Consider the following 26,869-nt stretch of genomic DNA (forward strand, 5'->3'; position numbering starts at 1 on the left):
AGCTCATTTCCGCATAGCAATGGCTTGGTCTCACCCACTTACAAGAACTGATTATGCTGACAAAAAAGAAAATCAATAACTGATGACTAGGGACTCAGCACAGCTTTTGATACTGTTGATCATGGCATTCTTTTGTCACGTCTTGGACAGTATGTGGGTGCCCTTAGTTGTTTAAATCTTTTCTTACTGACAGAACCTTTTCAGTTGGCATTGGAGGCTCTGTCTCAACTGTAGCTCCTCTTACCTGTGGCGTTCCCCAAGGTTCCATCTTGGCCCCAACTCTGTTTTCACTATACTTGTTACCTCTAGGTTCGATTCTTAGGAGGCTTGGAGTGTATTTTCACTTGTATGCAGATGACACTCAAATCTATCTGCCTTTGAAGCATACTGACAGAAAAGGTTTAGAAACCTTGCTTGCTTGTCTAAACGATATACGATCCTGGATGTCCTCGAATTTTTTACACCTAAATGCGAGTAAAACGGAAGCAATTGTGTTTGGGTCCTCTGTGGGTAAAGAAACTACTGTTAATGTTGCCAATCTGCACTCTTACATCAAACCGACTCTGAAAGATCTGGGAGTCTTTTTGGATTCCTCTTTAAAGTTTTATCAGCATATAAACACAGTAGTTAAGTCAAGCTTTTTTCACCTGAAACTTTTATCTAGAGTAAAGTCTTTTCTATCCCCCAAAGATCTTGAAAGAGTTACACATTCTTTTGTTCTGTCCCACTTGGATTTTTGTAATTCTTTATATACTGGAATATCCCAGTCCTCTATTAGAAGGCTTCATATGGTTCAAAACGCTGCAGCCAGATTTTTAACTGGAGTCTGCAAACGTGAACATATTACTATTATAAAGGCTCTTAACTGGTTGCCAGTGTGTCATAAGTTGATTTCAAAATATTGTTGTTTTTAAATGTCTAAATGTTTTTGTCCACATACTTATCTGAATTCTTAACACGTCTTGACACGTCAGGCAGTTGTCTACGGTCTACAAACAGAATTGGCCCAGCCTCGAACATGGTTGAAGTCGAGAGGGGATCGTGTGTTCGCAGTTGTTGGTCCTAGGCTTTGGAATAGCCTCCCCTTATCTCTGAGATCCCTGTCCTCTGTACTTGAGTTTAAATCGAAGTTAAAATTGTATCTTCTTACCCAGGCTTTTAACAAATCTTTATGTTTTTATTTCTTTGTTACTGTACTTTTCTTTTTTCTCTTTGTCATGTAGCTTAGTCTTATAGTAATCTGTAAAGCACAGTGGTCAACTCCTGTTGTGTTTATTTGTGCTATATAAATAAATTAAATGAAATTACTACTAGAATTTTTCATGTCATGCTCTTTTTTTCTTCCCATGATGCATTAGGTTCCTTCTTTCTCTTTCAGCATTTTTGTTTTCAAAACTAGAATGTAGGCCTTTACTTATTATTATTTTGAATTTATTAGTAGTGTAGCGCAAATACAAACATTGCGATTACTGAGGGTTAGTGATGTAATTTAGTTTTTCATTTATTGACTAAAAAAGAAATTAATACTTTTATTCCACAAAGATGCATTCAATTGATCAAAAGTGACAGTAAACACATTATTAATGTTACAAAGGATATCTATTTCAAATAAATGTGTTTTAATTTTTTCATTTAACTTCAAGATTCTGTTCACCAAAGAATCGTGAAAAAATGTATCAGTTTCCACAAAAATATTAAGCAGCAAAACAACTTTTCAACATTGACAATAATTATTAACCATTATTAACAATTGAGCACCAGTAATAATTGATAATAACTGAACAGCAAATCAGCATATTATAATGATTTCTGAAAGCTAATGTGACTGAAGATTGACGTAATGATGCTGAAAATTCAGCTTTGCATCACAGGAATTAATTACATTTTAAAACATTACAATAGTAAATAGTTATTTGAAATTCTAATTCACAGTATTTCTCTTTTTTACTGTATTTCTGATTGAATCAATGCAGCTTTGGTGAGCATAAACATAAAAAAAAAAAAAAGAATTAAATATTCCAAACTTTTGACTGGTAGTGTACATGTTGGTTTTGTATGTTCATATGTGATGTCTTGCTGACAGAGAATGTATTGTCTTATTGCTTACAAACTACTGTACTAATTAAGTTTTGCCACACCAGTGCAATGGACCATGAAGAACAGAGAAGCACAACAAAACAAACACACAGGACGTAGTTGTGAATCCACATTTGGTAATTTAAGAAACATGCCTCTGAAAACTCATAGTCTGTAATCTATGCCAACATAAGGCAAAATCTTAAATTTACTCCCATCCCCATATGGATCCAGGGTGATGGACTGAGTCCAGTCATACCAGTTATTCCGGTTATCGTAACAGCCATTCACACCATGCCATCGCTGACTGCGTATCCATCCTGATGAGGTCTCGCTCCGTGACCTCTCGGCTGACCCCTGGAAGGGCTTTCACAGGGAACTCTGGTATAAACCCATGAGTTTTTCTGCACTCTCTGGAATTCTTTATCTCTTGCTTGATGTTCTCACCCACAGAAAAGCTCATCCCTGACTTTTCTGAAGTCGGTAAGCTATTCCGAATCATCTTACTTTCTGACATCTCTCTCCAGTTTGTCTGTGGGAACGAACAAAGGCTGTTATTCAGATGATCACTGCCCTGGATTTCACTTCCTGTTGATCTCTGGCAATCTTTTGTAAATGTTTTGCTTGATATAGGTTTGATTGATAGTTTGCCTGCTTGCAGTTGTGCCGTTTTGGTACTGACCTCTCCATTGTGTTTGACAGTGTGACTGTTGTGCTGTTTCTTCCTCGTCTTATCCTCAAAACCCTTTATCTTTGTGTCTGTCACTGTGCTGGAGACCTCATCGAGGTTACCATGTAGTGTAGCAGGTTTGAGTATGTTGAGGAGGTCTGAAGGCTGTTGCATCTTCTTTACATATGAATCTTGGATGGATGAAATTGGTAAATTAGAAGTAATAGAAGTGGATTGTGCTGGTTCCTTGGTTGCCAAAACGTGCTTTTTGTCACTGTGACTGGCAGAGGTGGTGTTTCTTTCAGACTTGTGCTGGTCTTTTTGGGAATGATGATTGGACAGAGATGTTCTCCAGCTTGTGGACTGTTGTAAATGCTTGATGGACGAAGAATATGGCTTGATCGCACGGACAGGTATTTTACTCTTTCTAAAATTATTTTGATGTTTAATGGTTTTATCTGGCACAGAACCCTGAGACATGTCAGCCCTCTCACTCATGTTACTGTGGTAATTTTCAGTAAGGGTTTGTGTTGATCCAGGAATACATTCAGCAGAAGTCGAATTGACTGCAAAGCTTGAGAGCTCTTCTACTGTGACTTCATTTACTCCAACCAGCCTCTGCCAATGTCGTATCAGATTTTTTAAACGTTTAACAAGATCTTCATATGTCCTCCTTTTTCTCACATCATTGATCAACTTTCCAAACCTGGTTTCCTGGAATACAACAAACCAAATCATTCATTAAGGGAGCATTTTTTTGTTTGTTTCTTTTGTTTTAAAAAAATAAATAAATTAATGCATTAAACAGCAACTGCCCACAGTGTGTGTGTGTGTGTGTATGTGTGTGTGTGTGTATGCATGTCATTTTTTTCATACTATGGCAGTCAATGGGGATCAGCAACTGCTACCAACATTCTTCCAAGTATCTTCTTTTGTGTTCAGCAGAAGAAAAAATCTCATACAGGTTTGGAACAACATGAGGGTGTATAAATTATGCTTTTTTTGAGTGAACCATCCTTTTAATTCACATTTTCAGTGTGACACACCATATCACAGTTGTTGGGATAAATTCAATATAAACCGAGTGAGTTAGTATCTTACCACTAGAGCCTCTTTAGTCATGGGGTAACTTTCCAGGCAGCATATCACATTAAATACAGCCATCATGTTCTGTATCTGCTGACAGGTAGACGTTAAGCTAAAGTCACTTCCATGCTTTCATAATATTCTCTGTGCATTAAAAAAAAAAATCCTTTAACAGGTAATGCTTAGCGAGACAGTTCTTGTCTCTTTTTCTAAGGCTGGCCATACTCATGAAAGTAGATGGGCCTCATGTATCTGCTCTCACATGTGCACCTGCAGCAGTCAACAGACCAGCAGTGACTCTTTCAGATCCCAGTCAACAGCTGTTTGCAAATGCAAATGTGATATGCTTGCATACTCATTCCTCTAAAAATCTGTGAAAAAGGCCCCAGGGAGTTACATAATAAAAATAAACCTCACCACAGTGAGACTGAGCAAACCAGCAGATAAAACAAACTAATTAATTTAAGGAATAAAAAAAAAATCTTGATTATGGTATACACTGGCAAAACGGACATTAATATAAAAAAATGTGGTCAACAATACGTAAGAATACAGTAAAAAAAAAATAGGGAATATTGCTTCCCTAATATTCTCCACATAAAGGACATAAAGTGCTGAAAGAATGGATAGAAATTGCAATATGTAGTTAAATTGAATTATTAAATGAAGTGACAGTTACTACTAATGATGCACATGCAGCATGGTTATACTAGACAAACCCGTAAAGACTGAAGTCATTACTTGGGTCTATAACTCAGCTTTTACTCATGTTACTCTGAGCATCGATGGCCTGAAGGAGCTTCTCTTTGAGTTGTTGAGGTCTTAATGAAGCTCTTTTCATTGTCTTTAAAAAACATCCACTGAAAGATTCACAGCATTAAGAACACATACTACTTGCAAAACTCTTCAAACATGCACACGTCTCTCATATGAAACCACTTTACTGCCAGCCCAATATGAGCTCAACTATCCATGTCCAATGCATGTAGGCAAATTACTCAACTGTCCCGAAAAGGATTCTACAGGTGCAATACTGTTTTCACGTATAGGCCTACAGAGTTAGCGACGAGTGAGTGTTAATGACAACCACATATGAATCGAAGAAACTATGCTTCAGCAATTTTTATGGTTATACAAATACCATTTTTTGTGAGCTCATATTTAATGACAGACTACACAAAATACTTTTAAAAGTTCATTTGTCACAGATATATCTCCATGGTCTCTGTATCTTTTTCAACTACACCGTAAAAAAAAAAACTGTGACATTTACGGTAAAATACCGGCAGCTGTGGTTGCCAGAACTTCACTGTAAAAAATATGGTAGCAACATTTTAGGCTTTACAGACTTGACTTCAATTCACAACAAAATACCGTATTTCATTAACTGATGTAATGTTAATAAACCAACACATTGAAGTACTAATATCTGTTTTGAACCATTGTAATGCACTGATAACCACCAAAAACTGGTGGTGATGAGAAAGTCACATGATGAACCAACGCTCATCACAAACAGCTTTTATACGAGCTGAGGAGGGCAATACGTATATATAGAAGGTGCACAGTGTCATTCACATAAACACTAAACCCCATCATGGTGACACACATAATTCTGAAATAATGCAATAAACATTCATTTAACAACATTACATGTAAGATTAAACCCTAATGTACACAACTGATAAGAAAAAACTAAGAAACATGTTATTTCAACAAAAAAAAAAACTATGAAGTGTCATGCAGGGAATTCTGGAAGTGTTAATTTACGGTTTTTCACTGTAAATTATACAAGGACTTTTTATTTTTCACTTCCAAAAAACGTATTTTTAACAGTATTTTACTGTAAATTATGTTAAATGTAATTACATTTATTCACCGAATATATTATGGAAACTTACTGTTAGCCAATTAACAGGTTTTTACTGTAGCATTTTTACAGTCTTTTACTGTTCAAATCACAATCATTTTTTAAATTATAGTTCAAATGTTGTTTTTCTGCTCATTGACAGCTTGCAGCATATACAGCAGAAAAACAGTTTTACCGCGCAGCTGGTACAAAAACCAACATATACAACAACTAAAAGTCCACGATCTTTGTAAATCCGTTTATCTTTGAAATTTGTGCACACATATAAACAATGCAAAAAAATCATAGATAATGCATATATGGTATATATCTGTGTCAATTCTAGGGCTGCCTCTGACTAAAGATTCTTCTAGTCGACTAGTCATTCATTTAAGCCATCAGTCGACTAATTGCACATTTATATTAATGTAATTAATTACAGCCCTGACTTCATGTTTTACTCAGAAATACTTTTAACTATAAAACTAATCAAAGATGGAAACTGACTCCTAAGAAGGCTCATATTTTGCGCAAATCTGCCAAATTTCTGGACCATGCAACAGATTGCAACTGTGGGTCAGTTGAGTCATCTCTCAGAATGAGGATCTCGTGAAGAAGCGCAAAACTGCTTTTAGGCAGAAGCTCCAGTGCTCGTTCAGGAATTTTGAAAGCTTCAGCAGATGTTATAGTACCAGTCTATCCTCAGTATTCTGCAGATCATCATACTGCTCTTACTATTAGCAAAATCTGTTGACCTTAGCAATCTTTGTTGCAGTATATGCCAGTGGTGACCGTTCAAAAATGGGAAAAAGCACTTTTCAAGGTTTTCATTTGCATTAAAGATATCTTTATTAAAGATATTATAGTATTAAAGATATCTTAATGCCCTTTTAGATTTTGTATGATTACGTTCCAGCGATACTGGAAACTCAATATGGTTGTTCAATTGTACACGTATTCAGTGGTCAAAAACCAAATGTGGGTCACTTTGCATACAGATGATATGTTTTTATTTTAAAGAGTAATTTCTGAAGAACAAATAATGTTGAAACTAGATATGTATCTTGCTTCCCTCTGTCAAAACAACTGCACTGAACATGACCTTTGTTCATCTTCAGAACACAAATTAAGATTTTTGATCAAATCCGAGAGCTTTCTGACCCAATGCATGACTCCTGACATGGTTTTTGAACAATCCTTCCTGAATGCATTGATCTGTGAAATACACTAGATCAGCTTTAGCGAAACAGGCGAGCACAATACAGGGATTGTGGTCCTTAGCTTACCGTCATGTGTAAGATCCTCAGGCACATAAACCTCAAGATGAGGAACAAATACAAACATGAACCAACATGTTAAACAAGTGCTTCATTTCATTTATTAACGACTAGAGCAGCAAAACAGCAAAAAGACAAAACATGGTGAATGACAAGCAACATGAGACATTTGACAAATTTTTCTGCTTTGCAAAACAACTCGTTTATACAGTAAAAACATCTCCAAAACTACAGGAAAAAGAACAAACTGAAAACGCTTTCCCCATTGATTTTACAGATGCCGCCAAATGTCTGCCAACTCCCAAGTGCTGTTCAATGTTTGTAAAAGGCGACATTTCAAAATACTGCCGAATGTATGGTTGGGTGAGACGCCAAACTAAACAATAAGAGAACATACCGAATGGACTCCAAATAATACATAAGTAAAGCCAACATCAGCAGAGGCCACCCAGTGAGATGATCAGCACCCCTCTACCCAAGCATCACCATTGCTTTCCAAACATTATTCCCTGCTCGGTCCCATTCATCGCACACAAATCATTAAAACAATTTCTTAGAAATCCCTTCTGTCTGGCCATGTATCACTGGGTGGTACATCTCCGCTCATGTTGAGTCCACTGGTCGTCTCTTTTTTTGGTTGGATCAGTTTGGGTTTCTTGAGAGCGCCAGAGATCCCCTTTCTTGGTGATAAGGAGTCTGCTACAGCAGCTGTACAGTGGCCGCCTGAAGGTAACCCTGCAGGAACTGAAGAGCTTCTGCTGGCAGACTGGTGCTCAACATGGAGGGCACCTGTTAAAGACGACATTTAGTTACTTCAACAGCTCAGCAGGTATTCTGGATATGCAGCTCTCTAGGTCTGGAGACCAAGCATGCTTCTGTCATGTTCTCAAGTCATTTTAGTGATTATATCAGCATTCTTCTCGTGAGTGATACTCACCCTTCCAGGACAGGCGGTGGAGAGTTTGTGTAAGGACTGAGCTAGGAGGATTTTGGGATTGCTGACAGCGTCTCCGATGGGGTCATGCTCTTTCTTGCCTGCAAAAGCAAGCTGTGAGAAAGCGGTCTGGTACCCTGGAGTGTCCTCTATGTCTATGAAATGCTCATCGTCTGGGATGCTGTCGTCTTCTGGTAACTCGAACAGACCAATCAAAGCCTGCAACAAAGGAGTCCTAAAGAGCAAAAGCAGACTTTTCTCACCACATGTTCATGATTAACTCATCAGATCATCTGACAGCCCAAGTTATCTTGTTAGACTCAATGAATAATAAGAGTGTCCACAGAAATCTTGGGAAAAAAGTTCTTAGAAATGTGCTCTAAAGGTTTCATAAAGTTTTAAAAAGCTTATACAGTTTTAAGAGAAGTTAAATATGTGGTGTATCCATCAAGATTTAAGTAATAAGTGTACACATTGTAAACATTTTCAGGTATTAAAATATTTTTCAAGGTAAGTTATTCATTATTATCATTGTATTTTGGAAAGTGGCACTACATGACATTACAGGTAATTTGACATCTTTATGACCATCCATAAAGTTATAATAGCCTGCTGGGGTCCACTCTATGATATTTAGATTTTTTTCCCTGCATGTTTTTGTATATTGTGCACAGCACATTACTTGATTTGGCTGACAAGGTTTTTTCAAATATTAATAAACAGGTTTGTTCAAGCATTTTTTCCCCTTAGAAATAATAACATTTTTCATTTTGTTTTTAACAAGGATTTTATATCAGGAGTTGTCTACCCTTACTTACATGTGTGACTTCAAGCCTCTCCCTCAGAAAACAACTAAAAACATGTTTATCACATAAAGTGCATTCAAGTCATTTCATGTGCAGTTTGCATTTTTAACAGTCATTTCCCATTAGTCGGCACATAAAAATTCCAGTATATTTATTTATCCCTGTAGGGAAAGTATGCTTGCAGCATACACTCATACAGACATTTAACAATTCACATTTTGTGTCACACAATGTGTTACTAATTGTATTTGCTTCCCATTAATTAATGTAAGATGGGTTACATTTTGCTCTCTCTCGCTCTCTCTCTCTAAAATCAATAACCATCCTTATAGTTTTGGAGATATTTTAGAGGAGATTTGAATTTTCACACCAATTTAAAAAGAATTCCAAAACAGGCCCATGTTCTTCCTCCCCATCATGTAAAAGGGCTCACTAAAGCAGTATCATCTGCATATTTTACGATATATCAGTTTTTAAAAGAACTCACGCAATAATTAGTATACCTACCTTCTGAATTCTAAAACTAAGAAAATTAGTCACCCAGATATGCGTCCAACTGTTTAATGAAATTCTTTTTCCAGGGTAACAGCTAATGTACTGGGGGGAAATAGAGCTAAAAGCTGATGAGAAATCCACAAATAGAATTTTTGGTTTCTCTAAATGTGAATACAGCAGATGCAATAGAGTTAAAATTGTATCCTCAACCCCCCTGGAGGATTGATATGCAAATTGCAGAGGATCTATAAAATGCTGTGTTTCAGACACAATGCACATTTTCCACTAGTGATGTAAGTGCTATTGGGTCGAAAATCATTTAATCCTGAAGGCCTAGAAACCTTCGCCACTGGAATTATTGTAGATGTTTTCCATAAGACAGGGACAATACCAGAATAATAAGAGGCTCTAAAAATATTAGTAAAAATTGGCCTGAAAAAAAAAAAAATCCCTAAGAAAAAACCCTGTAGTGTGTCTTACCAGAGTTTGGTGTACTCTGTGTCCATCAAGGCAGGACACTCAGTGAGGATCTTAGTGATGCCCACAGCACAGATCTTCTTCTCCACCTGCCCAGAGACCTTCTGCACCTCAGGAATTATGATTTTCTCTACAACCATGCCAAACATCCTGAAGAGACAGAAAATAATGGAAACCCATACACTTTTTTAAAAGATGCTTTGATGGGAAAATTTAATTAATAAGCCAGTCAGTAATATCTGCAATGATTATGACTCGACATGTTTTGAATAATAAAGCTACTTGCTTTGGCTGGATGTCATCAAATATCTCCTGCAATGCAATTGCTCCATATTTCACACAATAAAGGTTGATGAATACCAGGAAACCTGTGGAGAGAAAATGGGTGACAGATCAATATAGTGAGCAATTTGTGATTTTAAAATTACAGGGCTCATTTAAATATGGGGTTAGAAGTAAACCATGATCAGAAATGACAGCAATCTCTCACTCTTAACAAATTTTGTGGTCTTGGAGCTCTGAAGCCTCTGGAAAAGCAAAATAAAGATCTGTTTCCTGTACTGGGTGATGGAATCCCTGCATACAAACACACAGAACCAAATGAATAGAGCACAGAAACATGTCAACTCTTTTATTCTTGTGTCCTTATTACACATCGCTTACGGAGGCATGTGCTCCACTATACTGTTGAGCAGATAGAAGCCTTGATGGTCGTTAGCCTTGGATGCGATGAGCTTCTGGAATACTCCAAGAAGACCAGGCTGGGGGAAAAAAAAAAAAAAAAAAGTTAAATTTTTTTTATTCTAGTCAGCACTATTCTGAATAGTCAGCACTAATTACATTATTTTAATGAAAAGCTACTGAGTTGAGGTCAACTGCATTGCGGCTATTCATCTAGCAATAAAAAAAAACAAACAAACTAGAAGACATTGCATGAAACACTCACAATCTTGTCAGCGGCTGTGCTGGCGATGGCGGCGGCTCCTTTCTCCAGATAGGCCTGCAGCAGCCGGACGAGAGGAGGGATGTTTCCTGTGCGTTCCCACAGCGCGGGCTGCAGGAGGTGAGGAAACAGGGCCATGTAGGAGGAGGGGATGGAGCTGGTGTGGATCTCCAGCAGCAGAGACATCACCTGGAAGACGTACGGCACAAACTCTGCAGGGCCAGAGGAGACAAGAGGAAAGGCCCATAAAAACATGGCTTCCATCATGAGGTTACATACAGGAAACACTGCTCTAACGTTCAGATGTTTGGGGTCAGTAAGACTTTTTTTTTTTTTAAGAAATTAAATTGATTCACATTCAAGTAATACTCTTTACTCATACTTCTGAATGGTTGTGTAAGTCACCACACAACTGTGTGAAAAAGGTTTAAGAGTTTAACAGCTTTTTAACAGCGTAACACACCCTGCACATCATTTTGGAGGATCTCAGTAAACACAGGAAACAGGGCCTCTTCAAAGCTGTCCACGGTGTCTGGATCGGCCTTGCAGGTGATCCTGATGGACAGGCACAGTGACTCAAACAGGTAATGGTTGAAATGTGGCTTACTGGGATTCTGTAAAGAAAAAAAAAAAATCTCTGAAGAACTGCCCACACATTAAAAAAAAAACTGAAAATGGAAAACTGATATTGCTTACTATAAAGCAGTTATTTAAATGACTAAATTAAGTTTAAAATTTGCCACATGATCTCACCGTTACATGTTTTATTCGGCGAGTGGCTATTTGAATGCAGAAAATGTGCATGCTGCAGAAATTGTACTAGTATGCTGAATTGTATGGTAGTATGGCATGCTAAACACATTTCTGTATAGAACATGGAAATGTCCCGTCCTGCCTTTAGGATAAAGTCCTGCTTGGGAAATGTCCCCTTTAATGGACGGATATTTCTGTGTGTCCTGCCAGTGCATCTAATGCCATGGACTGAGACAGAGACCACATGACTGGACACAAACCTGAGCTCAAGCCTCCTTCAAAGGACAACAGATTTAGTGACTGGCTTACCTTGCTGACGAGGAGAAGCTTATGGGTGAGCTGGCCAATGAGAGTGGGGATGTAGGGCACAATGGCTTCCTGTAACAGGGAGAAACTCCTCATGATGGCTGGAGAGGTGACAAACAGAAAAGGTCAAGGAGTATATAAAATTATAAAAGTAAACAAAAAGTTGCCTACTAAAATGTTGTTTGTGAATCTCAAAGAGGCAATTACCTTTCATGATGTACTCGTTCTCAGACGAGCCAGGGACTGCTAAAGATTTGAACAGATTGTTGAGTAACTGTTCTGTGAATGGTGCCATCTCAGTAGGCGTGATGCTGAAAAATAGGATTAGTTTAGAAAATAATTAAATGATCGAAAAATTTAGAACATGAACATTCTCATGTCTTGTACTGGATAAACTCACAGAGTGGCGTTGTTGGCTCCTCTCATGGTAAAGAGTCTCTCGAGTGCATGTGCTGCATAGGTGTGCTGAACGATGCTCTCTGCCTGCAGGTGGGCCACCAGAAGAGGAACAGACTCCAACAGCTGCTCTTTAGGGAGCTGGAGGACCAGACAGAAGCCAGACCATCACACCCAGTGAAGGCATACTTGCGTGATGGACAGCGTACAATGTAATGGAAAAGAAAGTGCTTACTTGACTTCTGAAGGTCATTACATACTTGATGGCATCTGCTTTCAAAACTGGGAACTCGTTCACTGAGGAACAAAGAAGAAAATAACTCATTCAGCATCATTGTAGTTCCAGTAAAAACAGTTTAAAGTGCTAAATGAAAGGAGAAAAGCCAATTACCGTTGGGAGATTTCAGGTCTACTAGAATGTGGTTGACAAAGAATTCAGACAGGTTCACCAACTCATTGGCTTGTGTTATTCCATGCTGTAAAACAGAAGTACACATTTGTCAGACTGGACCTCAGATCTATAGTTCACAAACCAACAGAAATCAGACTCAAACTATTAAGAATGGCTCCAATAATCTGAAAAGAAACAGCCACGTAAATAGAATTTTTACAGTAAAATGACTTTTCATATTGATTCATTTGCAAATTTAGTAAATATTATGTAAAATAAATCTAAATTTCATTGCAGCATATTTTATAAGGATGCACGATATTATCGGAACGGCCGACAATGGCTTAAAATGTAAATATCTGCATTGGTCCAATAAGAAAAATTATGCCGATCTGCCTTGATGATAACACGAATAACTCACATGTGCTCAGGGTGTGCTAGCGATAAGATCACAACAGCAGTGTGCTCATTCTTGAAGTGAACTTTTTCCTGAATGAGGATTAGATTCACTGTTTTGGATCGCCGCATTTAATCTGAGAATGCAAGTACAACATGACGCGTCCTTTGTGCGATAGAGTCAACAGTCACTAGCAGCAGCTATCCTCCGGTAAGGCGTTTTATTTACTTAGGGGAGGGGTGTACTTGTTATAAAATGAAAGTAAAATACACAAATCACATCAAGATTAAAACTTCATGTTAATTCATGTTAAAATCATGAGTATGTTTTGATTTAAAGGTCAGAAGCTTTAGCTTTCATGAATAAAAAACAAAAAAACAAACAAACATGACGCTTGTAAATTAAATAATTTAGCATATTTATTCATTAACGTGTAATATGTTTTTTGTTTTCAAACGGATTATGAAAAATACAAGGAGCACTAAAAGATTTTCAGAATTTTTTACAACTCTTGCTTTAGACCATCTACAAAAGTTAAAGGGGTCATATGATGCGATTTCAATTTTTCCTTTCTCTTTGGAGTGTTACAAGCTCTTGGTGCATAAAGAAGATCTGTAAAGTTGCAGAGATATTCTTCATAAAAGTTAAGAGTCAGCCACGCCTACCTAAAACGGCTCGTTCTAACACGCCCCCACATATCTACGTCACTATGTGGGAAGATTTGCATAATGCCGCCCAAATGTTCACACAAAGAAAGAAGGCTTAACTTTTATTCTCGCTGTAGTATTGTTGTTGCCGACGTAGGGATGTAATGATTCACGATTTTGATTTCACGATTCGATTCACGATTTTTTTTGAACAAAATGAGATTTAAGACAGATTATAAATTAAATGTGTCCTTTTATTATTGCTTAGACAAAATACTGTACGTTTCTTTGTGAAATTGAAATATAACACTATAATAATATACTAATATAGCACTTGTATATTATTGTTCTTTTGTTGGTTTTGATTGCTTCTATTGTCCTCATTTGTTAGTCACCTTGGATAAAAGTGTCTGCTAAATGACAAAATTTAAATTTAATGTAAATGTAAACAACAAAACTAAATTGAAAATGTAAAACAAGCCCCAAATCAAATAAATAACAAATACAATAAATATCTTCATATAAACAAACTAAGGCTTTGTCTGTGCTCTTTCCATTTAAAATTAGAGGCAACCACTGCATCTTAACCATGATCCAAACAAAGATGATGCATACATGCAACATGAGCAGTTTTTAATCTAAATTACATTGTATAATTTCTAAATTTGAAGCAAAAACAGAATGATTTGACTTCAGTTTTGTGAAACTATACATAGTTTCTGTTCTGCATGAAACAGAAACAGCAGATGAGCTGAATGAGACGCAGATTCACTCTCTGCCAGCAGGTGGCGCTTAAAGCGTTTTCTTGGTTTCCGCTGTAAACAAAGCAGCGCTGCACTTATGAACTTTAATATGCAGGGCTCCAGACGGCAACCATTTTTTCTGCTTGTGCGACTAAATTTTGTGTGCAGTCGCACTGGTGCGACCACCGCGTTGGTCAACTCATAAGCGCTGCAATTTCTGTCACAGAATTATTTCATAACTATGGTGTTTTTGTGTTGATTTGCCCGACGTACTGTGGCTAAGTAAACTGTTTTAAAAATATAACATAAAACCCGAAGTTGTGTGGTTGTGTCCGACGTACTGTGACAGTGTTACATTTTTAACGGTTTCGTGTAGTGAAGTGTAAGGCCCGACGGAGTGTGGCCGTGTCTGGAGAAGTGAAAAATTTGGTTTAGAAGCCATATCACGTCTATACTTTTAAGCCTCCTGCCATTGTTTAGATCCGTTCAAAATCACGCATTTAAAAAAAAACAAACAAAAAAAACTTTGCCACTTTTTGAGCGTGCGTGCGTGTGTGTGTGACACTCGCGCTCTCTCTTTCCTTATGTGCGTATGTGCACACATCCTCGTACCTCACCGCTCCAAACCATAGCTCCAAACTTAATCCGGGAAAGGTGAACATTCCTGCATCATAACTTGGACTGAAAGATGAATGTGTAGAAAGCGAGCATGTCTCCAAAAACCTTGTTGAGCTGCAGGTTTATGCATGCATTTATTTATTTATTTAATTTTTTACAGAAATTATGTTTTGATTATATGTTTGATTATTGAGCTGCAGGTTTAGGCTCACTTAAGTGACTGCATTTTTTTTTTTTTATAGGAATTTTTTTTTTTCTTAAAAATAAAATGTGTTCAGTGGAAAAAAAAGTTGTTTTTTCACCCAGACATTTAAAAATAACATATTTTAGAGCAGTAATCGCAATACCGTGAAACCGTGATATTTTTTTTGATCTAAAGTTATCATACCGTCAGAATCTCATACCGGCCCATGCCTATTTGTGACACTGTTAAAATTGTACTTACAAAAATAAAATGCTAAACTAGAAAAGAACAATTTGCATTAAGTGAGCCACCAGTGAAATGATGCTGCTGTTGTGAACACTAGCAACATTTGAGGGCAAATTCAGATGAAGCAATAAAACAGTTTGATCAAAGCCCACCCTAGCAGGCATCTCACCTTTTGTGTCTGAGCTTTGGAGGCCAGAGATGTGACCAGGTAGATAGCAGCATCTTTGTGTTTCCAGTTCACCCCGGGGTTCTTGGCATATTCCGTCAGCATGGAGTTTACATAGCCAGAGAAGATGCCCGTCACCGGGCCCTCAAAGAACTTACAGAGGCCTCGCACCAAATCACAGGCTGCTCTACGCCTCGTGTCGATGTCTATGAGGACAGGAGATATGATTCAGTACAGAAGACCAAGTGTCTGAACAATAGAGAGTAGTGTCAACATACCTGAGCCTTCAAGGTCTCTGATGATGTACTCTTCCGAGTTATCTTCAAAAGCCTCTTCATCTGCACCTGTTCACATACAATTATCAATTTACAACATCCTTCCGGATTATTTATACCACCTCATCAGCTACTAAAATATAAGATCTAAACTGACACATACTTCTGAACTCCATGTTGGGTACGATGACCTTCTCACAGATGCTAGTGAGAACATTCTGGTCTTCAAAGAGATGCTTATAGTGCGGCCGCTCACACACTGACGCCAAAAACTGGATAGCATTGCTCACAAGCTACAACAGACATAATGTTATCAGGCACTGTTAGGAAAAACTAACAGCACTATGAACACTAAAATAGTGTCTGCCACCAAGTCTGTGAACATTTTCAACTTGCAACACGCATAAATACAACATGTATTACATGCAATCCACTTACCAAGTCATATTTAACCTCCTGACCAGTTGTGACCAGCAGGTTCCAGATAGCTGTGACGAAGCGAGGCAAGTAAGGCTGGAACTCTTCATCGTATTTTTGAGCGTAAAGTGCTGCGTTATCACAGATTTGAGATTTCAACAGCTCCAACAGACCAGCCTCCTCCTCATCCTACATCAAGAGAGTCACATTTTTAAGGTTACAGAAATCAGATTTGTGAGCATTCCTTGTGAGTCATAATATTTCAATATGAGAATAAACTCACATCCGTTTGCAACAACTTGTTATCCAAAGTCAATAAGTTATGAAAATTGGTCATCCAAGTCTCCATGTTATCCTCAAAGAACTCTGGGAGATCCTGAAGAGATTGGAAAAGAGATGTTAACTGGAAAACTGGCACAGAAGTGCAAATGGAAGCATGAGCGGTGTAAGTGCAGACTCACCTGGAAGTTAAGGCTGTAGAAAAGTTTTGAAATAAGTGCTAGGGAAGAGAAGAGCACTTTCAGGGCATTGATATCTGTTGCATGAGTTTGACACAAATCAATCGTAGCCTAAAAGTGAAACAAACAAGTGACATTTACATTTCCATATCACACATATGAGTAAACACAAGTGATCGCTAATATTTCAGTTCATGATGCAACAACATAATGGACAACCACTCATTGACTTCACCTTGAAAAGTTCAGTGAGAGGCTGTGCAAAAGTGTCCAGTACCAGCTTGATCTCTGACCACAGCTCATTGGACTTAAACTCATGGCGATATCTGAAAGACAACAGAGACAATATTCAAAATACTGTATGCATCAAATTTACGTAAAGGTCAAAAAATGTAACATAACTAAGAAAAAACAACACCCGATCCTAAAATCGTAGCCTAAAAGTGAAACAAACAATTGACATTTACATTTCCATATCACACATATGAGTAAACACAAGTGATTGCTAATATTTCAGTTCATGATGCAACAACATAATGGACAACCACTCATTGACTTCACCTTGAAAAGTTCAGTGAGAGGCTGTGCAAAAGTGTCCAGTACCAGCTTGATCTCTGACCACAGCTCATTGGACTTAAACTCATGGCGATATCTGAAAGACAACAGAGACAATATTCAAAATACTGTATGCATCAAATTTACGTAAAGGTCAAAAAATGTAACATAACTAAGAAAAAACAACACCCGATCCTAAAAAAGTTACATATAAAGGCTACAATGTTGCGTTCATTTCATTTCAATCCGTCTCAAACACCTTTTAAAAAGGGAGTGGGCCGTGCGAAGAATTCCGTTGATGACGTGGAAGTCTCCACTCTGAAAACGAGTCACCATCTCGGTCAGGAGATCCGGCCATTTCTGAGGAAAATCCTCTCTTCCGATGATGCTGATCGCATCACTCAGCTGCAGAGGGGAAAACAGTCACATTACAGATATAGTGTTTATTTGTGCTATTGCTTATATATATTTTTAATTTGTTTAATTTATTACTGACTGTTCACTTGTCTTAAATAATGTTTGAACTTTTTATTAGTTAGGCTAATTGTTTTTCCTGTGATATTGAAATGGAAAATTGTGAATTTAAGTGGTATCTAAAATCTTGGTGTCATTATATGCTTATTTATTTGAATAACAGGTTACATGTAGGGATGTCAATTTTCGATCATTTCCATGATCGATCGTCATTTAAATTAACGAACAATTAATCGATTAATCGTTAACTTTAATGCAGCAAAATGCGTCTATTGCAGCAGCACGCAGTCACCGGCATGACAGGATGTGCAAAACCCCCGCTTTCTCACCCGAATTAAAGGGGTTTTAGTCTGAATAAAATGCTAGTAGCAGGATTGTAAAATGAATAGATGTGATTATGATCATTTGATAAAATGAAGAGAGCGCGCCGTACGTTTGAGATCATTTTACCTGGTTGACTGTTTCCTATCCCGACACGGAGACCGCTGAACGCACCTCTTTAAATGGTTTCGTGGTGCTTGTTATTGTATTTTAAAACACTATTGCAATGTTTTCAACTGACATTATGGCACTTAAAATAAAATTATCCCAAACGTAACTGTGGCATGTGTGGCTGTGCTGTGCAGTCAGTGAACCGCTTCCATCGGCGCTGCTGCAGCAAAACACACTGTTGCTTCCCTCGTTTTAGTTAAATCATGGGTTATTTAAGGAACAAAATTAACGAAACATGGACAGTGGCCACAAATTAATAAGTCAAATATGAAACAATTATCTGGGGAAATGACTGTTACTACATTTCTATTGCATTCCATGTTGAAGAACTTTGTGTTGTTTCTATTTTAATGTACTTTTAAAGTTTAAATCACATTAAAAGCTTAATTTGTAATTATGAGTGAATGATGATGCATTTATATACCGTCACTCGCAGCCGCTCGCACGTGTTTTGCGCATGAGCCGCACGCAGCCCAAAATTAAATAGCTTAATCGACCATCGATAGCTTTAATGCTCTTATCGACAATTAATCGATCATCGATTAATCGTTGACATCCCTAGTTACATGGGTAAAAAAAAAAAAAAAGTTTTTTTTGTAGCTGGGACAGTGAAAATGTTGGCAGGGCATGTAAATATTTAAACCAGTGGCTTAGCTGTTTTAGCTTATTTTAATTTATTGTTTTGTCTTATTTTGAATCATCTTGAGGACCCCTGGTTGAGAACCACTGATCTATAGGCTACAGCAGTAAGGTTTATTAAAAAACCCAGTAATGTGGGTTACAGTAGCAGCACTCGCTCCAAATAACAGAAGAGTAACTGTAGAAGTATGAAGGTGAAGCAACTTTATTCTAACTGCTGCTTCTCATGTGTTATCTGAAATGGGTACCTGTTTTTGAATTTGCTCTGGGCTGCTTAACATCAAATTTACAATGTTGGCTTTGATAGCGGTCCGGTCAGGATCAGAGATTTTGTTTAGTTCATCCTCAACCTTAGGAAGAGAAAGTGCACAAATCCACATTAAACACCACCTATCACACTCCAGACGGTTTGATTAGTATTTAACAGGACACTCACTACGCGCCAGTTTCTCTTGATGTAGTTCTTGAAGGTGACGGCCGCACACACGCGAATGACCTCGTCTTGGGACTTCTCTAGTACTGTGAGCAGTAAAATGGGGTAGTTCTGGTTTCCTTCCACCGATTCCAGAAATTTCTCAGCTAAAGATGAGAATACAAACACGGTGCAGATATACAGTGAAGACTCAGTGTTATTTTACATTTGATCACTTTGTTCAACTACTGTACCTCAATATTACAGAAAAATGTATAGACCAATTACCGGTTTGTAAACATTCAGGATGCGCGCGCATCATGGTTGCAGAAAACCCGGGAGAGATAGCCTTTACGGCTAGAGAATTTCACGGATACGGTACAAAATAGTTAGGTTTAAAAAGATTATAAATTATATTGATTAGATGTCATTTTCAAAATGTTCTACACATATTACAAGAGCTTGTCACCCAGCGATAAGCACTGTTATTCAACGAAACTGACGTTAGAGAGTGCGATAGTCTTACAGATCCGAAACAGGGGTGACGCCTATTGTTTAAATCGAATTTATGCTTCAAAAGTAGAGTAATCATAACAGTTTTCATCCATAGTATGTCCATTTAAACGTCTGCGTCTAGCTTCAAATGACGACATTATTCTATAAAAATTATTTGCATTCAGATCTTGACATCAAAAGGCACAAAAAAAAAAAGTTATTTTATTCCATGGATTTTACCCATTTACCTCCACTTGTTCCCAGTGTTTTTCTGCAACCACTATGCGCGCGCAGCTGCAAGTGACGTAACTGTGACGTCTACTCCAAATTGGTCTATAGCACTGTTTATTTTATTTGAATCTTTTTTCTATTGTATGCGAAATTGATTCTTTCTTTTTTTTTTTGGCCAACTACTGACTGTTTACTTGTCTTTTACAGTGTTTGAACTTTTAAAATTAATATTATGGTAGTATTGTCCAAACAAGCGCACAATTTGACTAAAAACCCTGAGGGATGTTGTTTAGTGAAGGTCTCCGAGGAGAAGTGTACAAGGTTTGTTTTTTTTTCCCCTCAATGGTTGATATTAAAGGCACAGACTCATTTTTTTTGCATACCTCCTAACAAAATTAAGAAATTACTGTCACAGTTTTTGGCATAATTATATTATATTTGATAAAAAAGATCTTAGACCTTTATAATGATTTATAGTTATATGCCCCCTGCAGTTTCTCACAAAATTAAAGCTTGCAGTAAAAGACAATTATTACTATATCCTAAATATCAAACTTATTCTTGATTACTTTATTTTATAGTGAAATAGTGTTATTACAATAGTAATATTTGTTTAATGTTTGGCCAAATTGTGCAGCCCTACAAACAAGCACAACAAAGCTGGTTTTCTTTAGAATATTTTTCCCCAAATTGTGCAACCCTATTGAGAATTGTGAAATTTCACTAGTATATGAAATATTGGAGTCGTAAAGACAAAATATATTACGATACAAGGTTACAAGGGTAACACTGAAAACATTTTTTTCTCTTTGTGGCGGGCTAGTGAAACTTTTGGCAGGGCAAGCAAAAATCTCATCCACTGGCCCAAATGGACCAGTAGGGGGGAAATAGCCTATTCTAAGAAAATGCCAATTTTTTTTTTTTTTGAATAGCCTCAAAAGTGAATGTTACCTGGCCGTCTCACAGCTGGGTCAGGGCTTAGTGTTTTTTGCAGATACTCAGTCAGGGTTTGGAGATTTCTATCATTGAGCTCCATGATTGCTACAGAAAAAAACAAAAAACAATATCTGCTATGAGAACCACTGCAGTGAGATTTGTAATAACTCACAATTAACTCTCCCCCCCAAAAAAATCATAATAAAAAATATTATATATATATATAATATATACTCAAGGGTCTACTTATAAGCAAATTAATTCACTATAAGCTAAAATCAGAAACAGAGAAACACTGCTGATGATAATATATACATATGTATTTCATGAACGCATTTCAGTCATGAAAGACCTGAATTTGGAGTGCATTTTGAAGCTGACCCTTAAATGTTTCTTTCAGACGTCCCGTAACGCTATATTAATAGCGAAAGCAGTTGATAATCTCTATGTTTATGATCTTGACAGACGGTCGCACACATGCTTGGCCCGCTCTGGCTGAAGCGGCCTGACAGGTATCTCGCTCACATGTATGAATAAACACTAAATTATTATCTGTGTGGTATACGGCTGGTCTATGAACTCCACTGGTTGTTTATGATGGACTTTAATGACAGAAACTCAGGCCATGATTCACGTGCTAAAGCTGTTAGCATCCGGAGAAGAAATGCTAGCCATTCAAAGTCACAATAAAAAGCGCTTCAATACAAAAACGATATCTATTTACCAATATGATAGACACGGAAGAAACCGCCAAATGGGGTTAATTTAGTGAAAGTAAGGCGGAAAGTACACCGTTATGTGGTTAGTTCACGAGCTAACTCTCGAGCTCACTTTAACAGCGTGCGCTGCGTGCGTTAATATTCAAACAAGACGATTCAGTAATCTCATAGTTTAATAACGACCAGTAGATAATGTAGCATGGATTTATTAATAATGAGATGACAAAAGGATAAAAGGGTCTTACCGTTAGCTGTATATTGAAGTGCTGCCTTCTTCTTCTTCTTATGATGTTTAATGGCGGTTGGCAAACCAGCTTTTGGTGCATATTCCGCCACCTACTGGGATGGAGTGTGAGGCGCTGCTATCAAGGGAAATGCTAATTCTCAAAAAAACAAAAAACCAACCAACCTTCTACCTATATTTTATTATATAAATTTGTTATTTTCAGAAAATTAATAAGAGCTTTATTTCCTTTATGAGAACTGTTTAACACATTCTGTAATGTCATAGAATTAATGCCGTCAGATTTTAATTCCTCTTTTAACTGTATTCTTTCCCTTTCATATGCCCTACAGTTAATCAGCACATGCTCTACAGTTTCTGGAAGTCCACAATGATTACATTGACCAGATTCATGTCTTCCTATCATCTGGAGTGATTTATTAAGAGTAGAGTGTCCAATTCTCAATCGAGATATAACTGTATCATCCCTTCTATTACCATAAGCAGTTCTTACTTGTCCTACTTGTTTATTTATATTATACAAATGTCGCCCTTTGTTACCTTTATCCCATCTCTCTTGCCATATCTTTCTGACAGCTACTTTAATTAAACCTTTAATTTCAGATTTACTCAAGGGTATATGTATGTCAATATTTGTGTGCTTAAGAGCCTGTTTCACTATCTTGTCTACCTCCTCATTTCCTTCCACTCCAACATGAGCAGGCACCCATACAAATTCTGCTAGAATTCTCAGTTGCCGTATTCGGTACAAACTTTGCAGTACTTCTAATAAAATATCTTGTCTAGATTCTGATTTTCCACTCAATATACTTGTGAGTGCAGAATATGAATCTGAACAGATTACCACTGTTGTTGGTTGGATTTCTTCCACCCACTGTAAAGCTATCTGAATAGCGATCATCTCTGCTGCATATACTGATATATTATTAGAAGTTCTTTTTGCAGATTTATATTTAAAGTGAGGAATATACATGGCAGCACTTGTACGCCCAGTTTCTGGGTCTTTAGAACCATCTGTATAAATTTGTAAAAATTGAAAGTAATGACTATCTAAATGCTGCTGCACTATTGTCTCTTTGGGAACATATTTCTTGTTTTCGTTTATTAAATTAAATATCTGCAAATCAACTGTTGGCATAGAAAAAACCCAAGGTGGATATACTGGCAGAGCCACCGTGGGGCTAATATCGATATTACTGATACCTATTTGTTGAGCCTGCTTGCCTACTGTCCAGCCAAAACTATTCATATATGTCTGCTCATATTCCCAGCAGCTCTCCAATATTTTTTTTACTGGATGATTGGTAAAATGACCTTTAATACCAGTCCAATATACCATTTTAAGCTGAATTTCACGAATGTCTAGTGGTGTTTCACCCATTTCTACCTGCAAAGCTGTCACAGGAGAGGATCTAAACGCTCCACAACATATTCTAAGGGCTTGGTTTTGAATTACCTCTATCTTAGTTAATAATGAGGTTGATGCTGAGCCATATACTATTCTACAATAATCAATTGCTGACCTAATTAATGCACTGTATACCCTTTTAAGAGAACGTCTAGTAGCTCCCCAATCTACTCCTGCCAAGCACCTCAGCACATTGACTCCTTTCTTACATTTATCAACTAACTTCTGAATATGTGACCCAAATGTTAATTTGGAATCCATCCATACTCCCAGATACCTTATTAGTGATACTTGCTCTAATGTTTGTTTATACAACTTTAATTTAACTTCAGGAGTTTTCTTCTTCTTTGAAAAACATATTACCTGGGTTTTTTCAACTGAAAGACGAAAACCCCATTGATTAGCCCAATTTTCAACAACATCTATAGCCTCCTGCATTTTTTGCCCTACATACTGCAGGTTCTTCCCTTTTTTCCACAAAGCTCCGTCATCCGCATATAGTGCTTTTCCTATTCCTAATTCAATTTCCCCAAAAATATCATTTATCATTAGGAAGTCCACAATGATTACATTGACCAGATTCATGTCTTCCTATCATCTGGAGTGATTTATTAAGAGTAGAGTGTCCAATTCTCAATCGAGATATAACTGTATCATCCCTTCTATTACCATAAGCAGTTCTTACTTGTCCTACTTGTTTATTTATATTATACAAATGTCGCCCTTTGTTACCTTTATCCCATCTCTCTTGCCATATCTTTCTGACAGCTACTTTAATTAAACCTTTAATTTCAGATTTAGTCAAGGGTATATGTATGTCAATATTTGTGTGCTTAAGAGCCTGTTTCACTGTCTTGTCTACCTCCTCATTTCTTCCACCCACTGTAAAGCTATCTGAATAGCGATCATCTCTGCTGCATATACTGATATATTATTAGAAGTTCTTTTTGCAGATTTATATTTAAAGTGAGGAATATACATGGCAGCACTTGTACGCCCAGTTTCTGGGTCTTTAGAACCATCTGTATAAATTTGTAAAAATTGAAAGTAATGACTATCTAAATGCTGCTGCACTATTGTCTCTTTGGGAACATATTTCTTGTTTTCGTTTATTAAATTAAATATCTGCAAATCAACTGTTGGCATAGAAAAAACCCAAGGTGGATATACTGGCAGAGCCACCGTGGGGCTAATATCGATATTACTGATACCTATTTGTTGAGCCTGCTTGCCTACTGTCCAGCCAAAACTATTCATATATGTCTGCTCATATTCCCAGCAGCTCTCCAATATTTTTTTTACTGGATGATTGGTAAAATGACCTTTAATACCAGTCCAATATACCATTTTAAGCTGAATTTCACGAATGTCTAGTGGTGTTTCACCCATTTCTACCTGCAAAGCTGTCACAGGAGAGGATCTAAACGCTCCACAACATATTCTAAGGGCTTGGTTTTGAATTACCTCTATCTTAGTTAATAATGAGGTTGATGCTGAGCCATATACTATTCTACAATAATCAATTGCTGACCTAATTAATGCACTGTATACCCTTTTAAGAGAACGTCTAGTAGCTCCCCAATCTACTCCTGCCAAGCACCTCAGCACATTGACTCCTTTCTTACATTTATCAACTAACTTCTGAATATGTGACCCAAATGTTAATTTGGAATCCATCCATACTCCCAGATACCTTATTAGTGATACTTGCTCTAATGTTTGTTTATACAACTTTAATTTAACTTCAGGAGTTTTCTTCTTCTTTGAAAAACATATTACCTGGGTTTTTTCAACTGAAAGACGAAAACCCCATTGATTAGCCCAATTTTCAACAACATCTATAGCCTCCTGCATTTTTTGCCCTACATACTGCAGGTTCTTCCCTTTTTTCCACAAAGCTCCGTCATCTGCATATAGTGCTTTTCCTATTCCTAATTCAATTTCCCCAAAAATATCATTTATCATTATATTAAAAAGTATGGGGCTACAAACACTTCCTTGAGGGGTTCCATTGTCTATTTGATAAATATCAGAGTATTCAGTACCTACTCTCACTTGTATTGTTCGTTCTTGCAAGAAATCCATAATCCAGTTATATAACCTCCCCTTGATGCCCATTCGATCTAATTTAATTAACAGCCCTTCCTTCCACACCATGTCATACGCCTTCTCAATGTCAAAAAAACTCCTATTACCGCTTCTTTTTTCACTAGAGCTTTCCTTATTTCATTCTCCAAGCATACAACTGCATCTAGTGTACTACGTCCCTTTCTGAATCCACTCTGATATGGATGTAACATATTTTTGGTTTCCAAATAAAATAATACTAGTGACATAACCATTCTTTCCATTACTTTGCGCATGTTTGATGTTAAAGCAATAGGTCTATAGTTCATCGGAATAGATTGGTCTTTCCCAGGTTTTGCAATAGGTACTATAATGCCTTGTTTCCACGAATACGGGAGTTTCCCTGATTTCCATACTTCATTGTAAAGTTTTAATATTATATTTAATGCTTTTTCTGATAGATGCTTGATCATATCATAACACACTTCATCTTTCCCTGGAGAAGTATGTCTTACCCCTTTCAGTGCCTGTTTTAGTTCATTCAATGTGAATATGGCATCCATTGGACTTTCCGAGGAAACTTTTTGAATTAAAACATCTGGATTATCTCTTAATCTTTGTTCTCTTTTTTCCCTCATTTCTTCTGAAATGTTATCATTACTATGCACCTTTACAAATGCCTCAGCCAAAACCTCTGCCTTTTCTTTATTACTGATAACTTGTTTATTTCCACTTATTAAAACTGGTATACTGTTAAAATTATGTATCCCTCCCATTTTTCTGATCATTCCCCATACATCGCTGATGTCTACATTTTCACCAATTCTATCACAATATTCTCTCCAATGATTTCTTTTAGCCACATGGATAACGTTCCTTACCACTGCCTGTGCTCTCTTATATGCAATAAAGTCATCAAAAGAATATGACTTTTTAACTCTCCTTAATAACCTATTTCTTGTTTTAACTACTTTACTACACTCATCAGTCCACCATGGCACATTTTTCTTTTTCTGCCTATACCTATACTTTTACCTATTACATCTTCTGCAACCTCACAAAGAATTTCGCAAATTGTATTATTATATTGCTCTACATCATCTATATTACTGTTTAAACTTTGTAATCTTGGTTCACATTCACACTGAAATGCATTCCAATCTGCTGCTTTAATCTTCCATCTAGGAACCCTTTCTATGTCTGTTTTTGAAACTTCTAATCCTATTTTACAGTAAAGAGGAAAATGATCACTTCCTATTAAATTTTTTCTAATACTTTCCACACACTATCTTTAGCTAAACATTCAGACATAATTGTTAAGTCAATAACTGAATATTTACTTTTGGATATATCCAACCTAGTATAACTCCCATCATTAATGCACACTAGATTTTTCATTTCTAAGAGTTCTTCCGCTGCTCTTCCATTATGATCTGTGTGCTCACTACCCCATAATGTATTGTGTGCATTAAAATCACCACACCACACCTCACTATGGCTACCTTCTCCCCCTATATTTGTCAGTGTTTCGAAGTGCTGCCTAATCACTGGGCGGCGAGAAGTTTCAAACGTCTCACACAAGTGCGC

At 37.1% G+C, this 26,869-nt stretch overlaps 1 protein-coding gene across 2 annotated transcripts; it reads right to left on the bottom strand.

The window, feature by feature from the left end:
* Positions 1–7,047: 7,047 nt before the first annotated feature.
* Positions 7,048–26,869, bottom strand: LOC107654178 (exportin-2). Of its 2 annotated transcripts, none has more exons than XM_016441149.1 (26): positions 26,823–26,869; positions 21,809–21,833; positions 20,860–20,949; positions 19,207–19,349; positions 19,019–19,120; positions 17,425–17,570; positions 17,172–17,262; positions 16,614–16,721; positions 16,436–16,528; positions 16,174–16,341; positions 15,899–16,028; positions 15,739–15,804; positions 15,464–15,666; positions 12,460–12,544; positions 12,304–12,365; positions 12,073–12,209; positions 11,880–11,983; positions 11,676–11,773; positions 11,077–11,227; positions 10,617–10,825; positions 10,334–10,431; positions 10,161–10,246; positions 9,957–10,038; positions 9,674–9,820; positions 7,896–8,127; positions 7,048–7,747 (listed from the first exon to the last, which is right to left on the bottom strand). In XM_016441149.1, the coding sequence occupies exons 3-26, from the start codon at positions 20,942–20,944 to the stop codon at positions 7,658–7,660; spliced, it is 2,916 nt and encodes a 971-aa protein (XP_016296635.1). In that variant the 5' UTR covers positions 20,945–20,949; positions 21,809–21,833; positions 26,823–26,869; the 3' UTR covers positions 7,048–7,657. The 2 variants fall into 2 exon arrangements, with proteins under 2 accessions (XP_016296635.1, XP_016296636.1); XM_016441150.1 differs by having other exon boundaries at positions 21,809–21,829; positions 26,819–26,857.

The sequence above is a fragment of the Sinocyclocheilus anshuiensis genome, unplaced genomic scaffold, assembly GCF_001515605.1.
Source record: "Sinocyclocheilus anshuiensis isolate Anshui unplaced genomic scaffold, SAMN03320099.WGS_v1.1 scaffold463, whole genome shotgun sequence".
Classification (NCBI taxonomy): Eukaryota; Metazoa; Chordata; class Actinopteri; order Cypriniformes; family Cyprinidae; genus Sinocyclocheilus; species Sinocyclocheilus anshuiensis.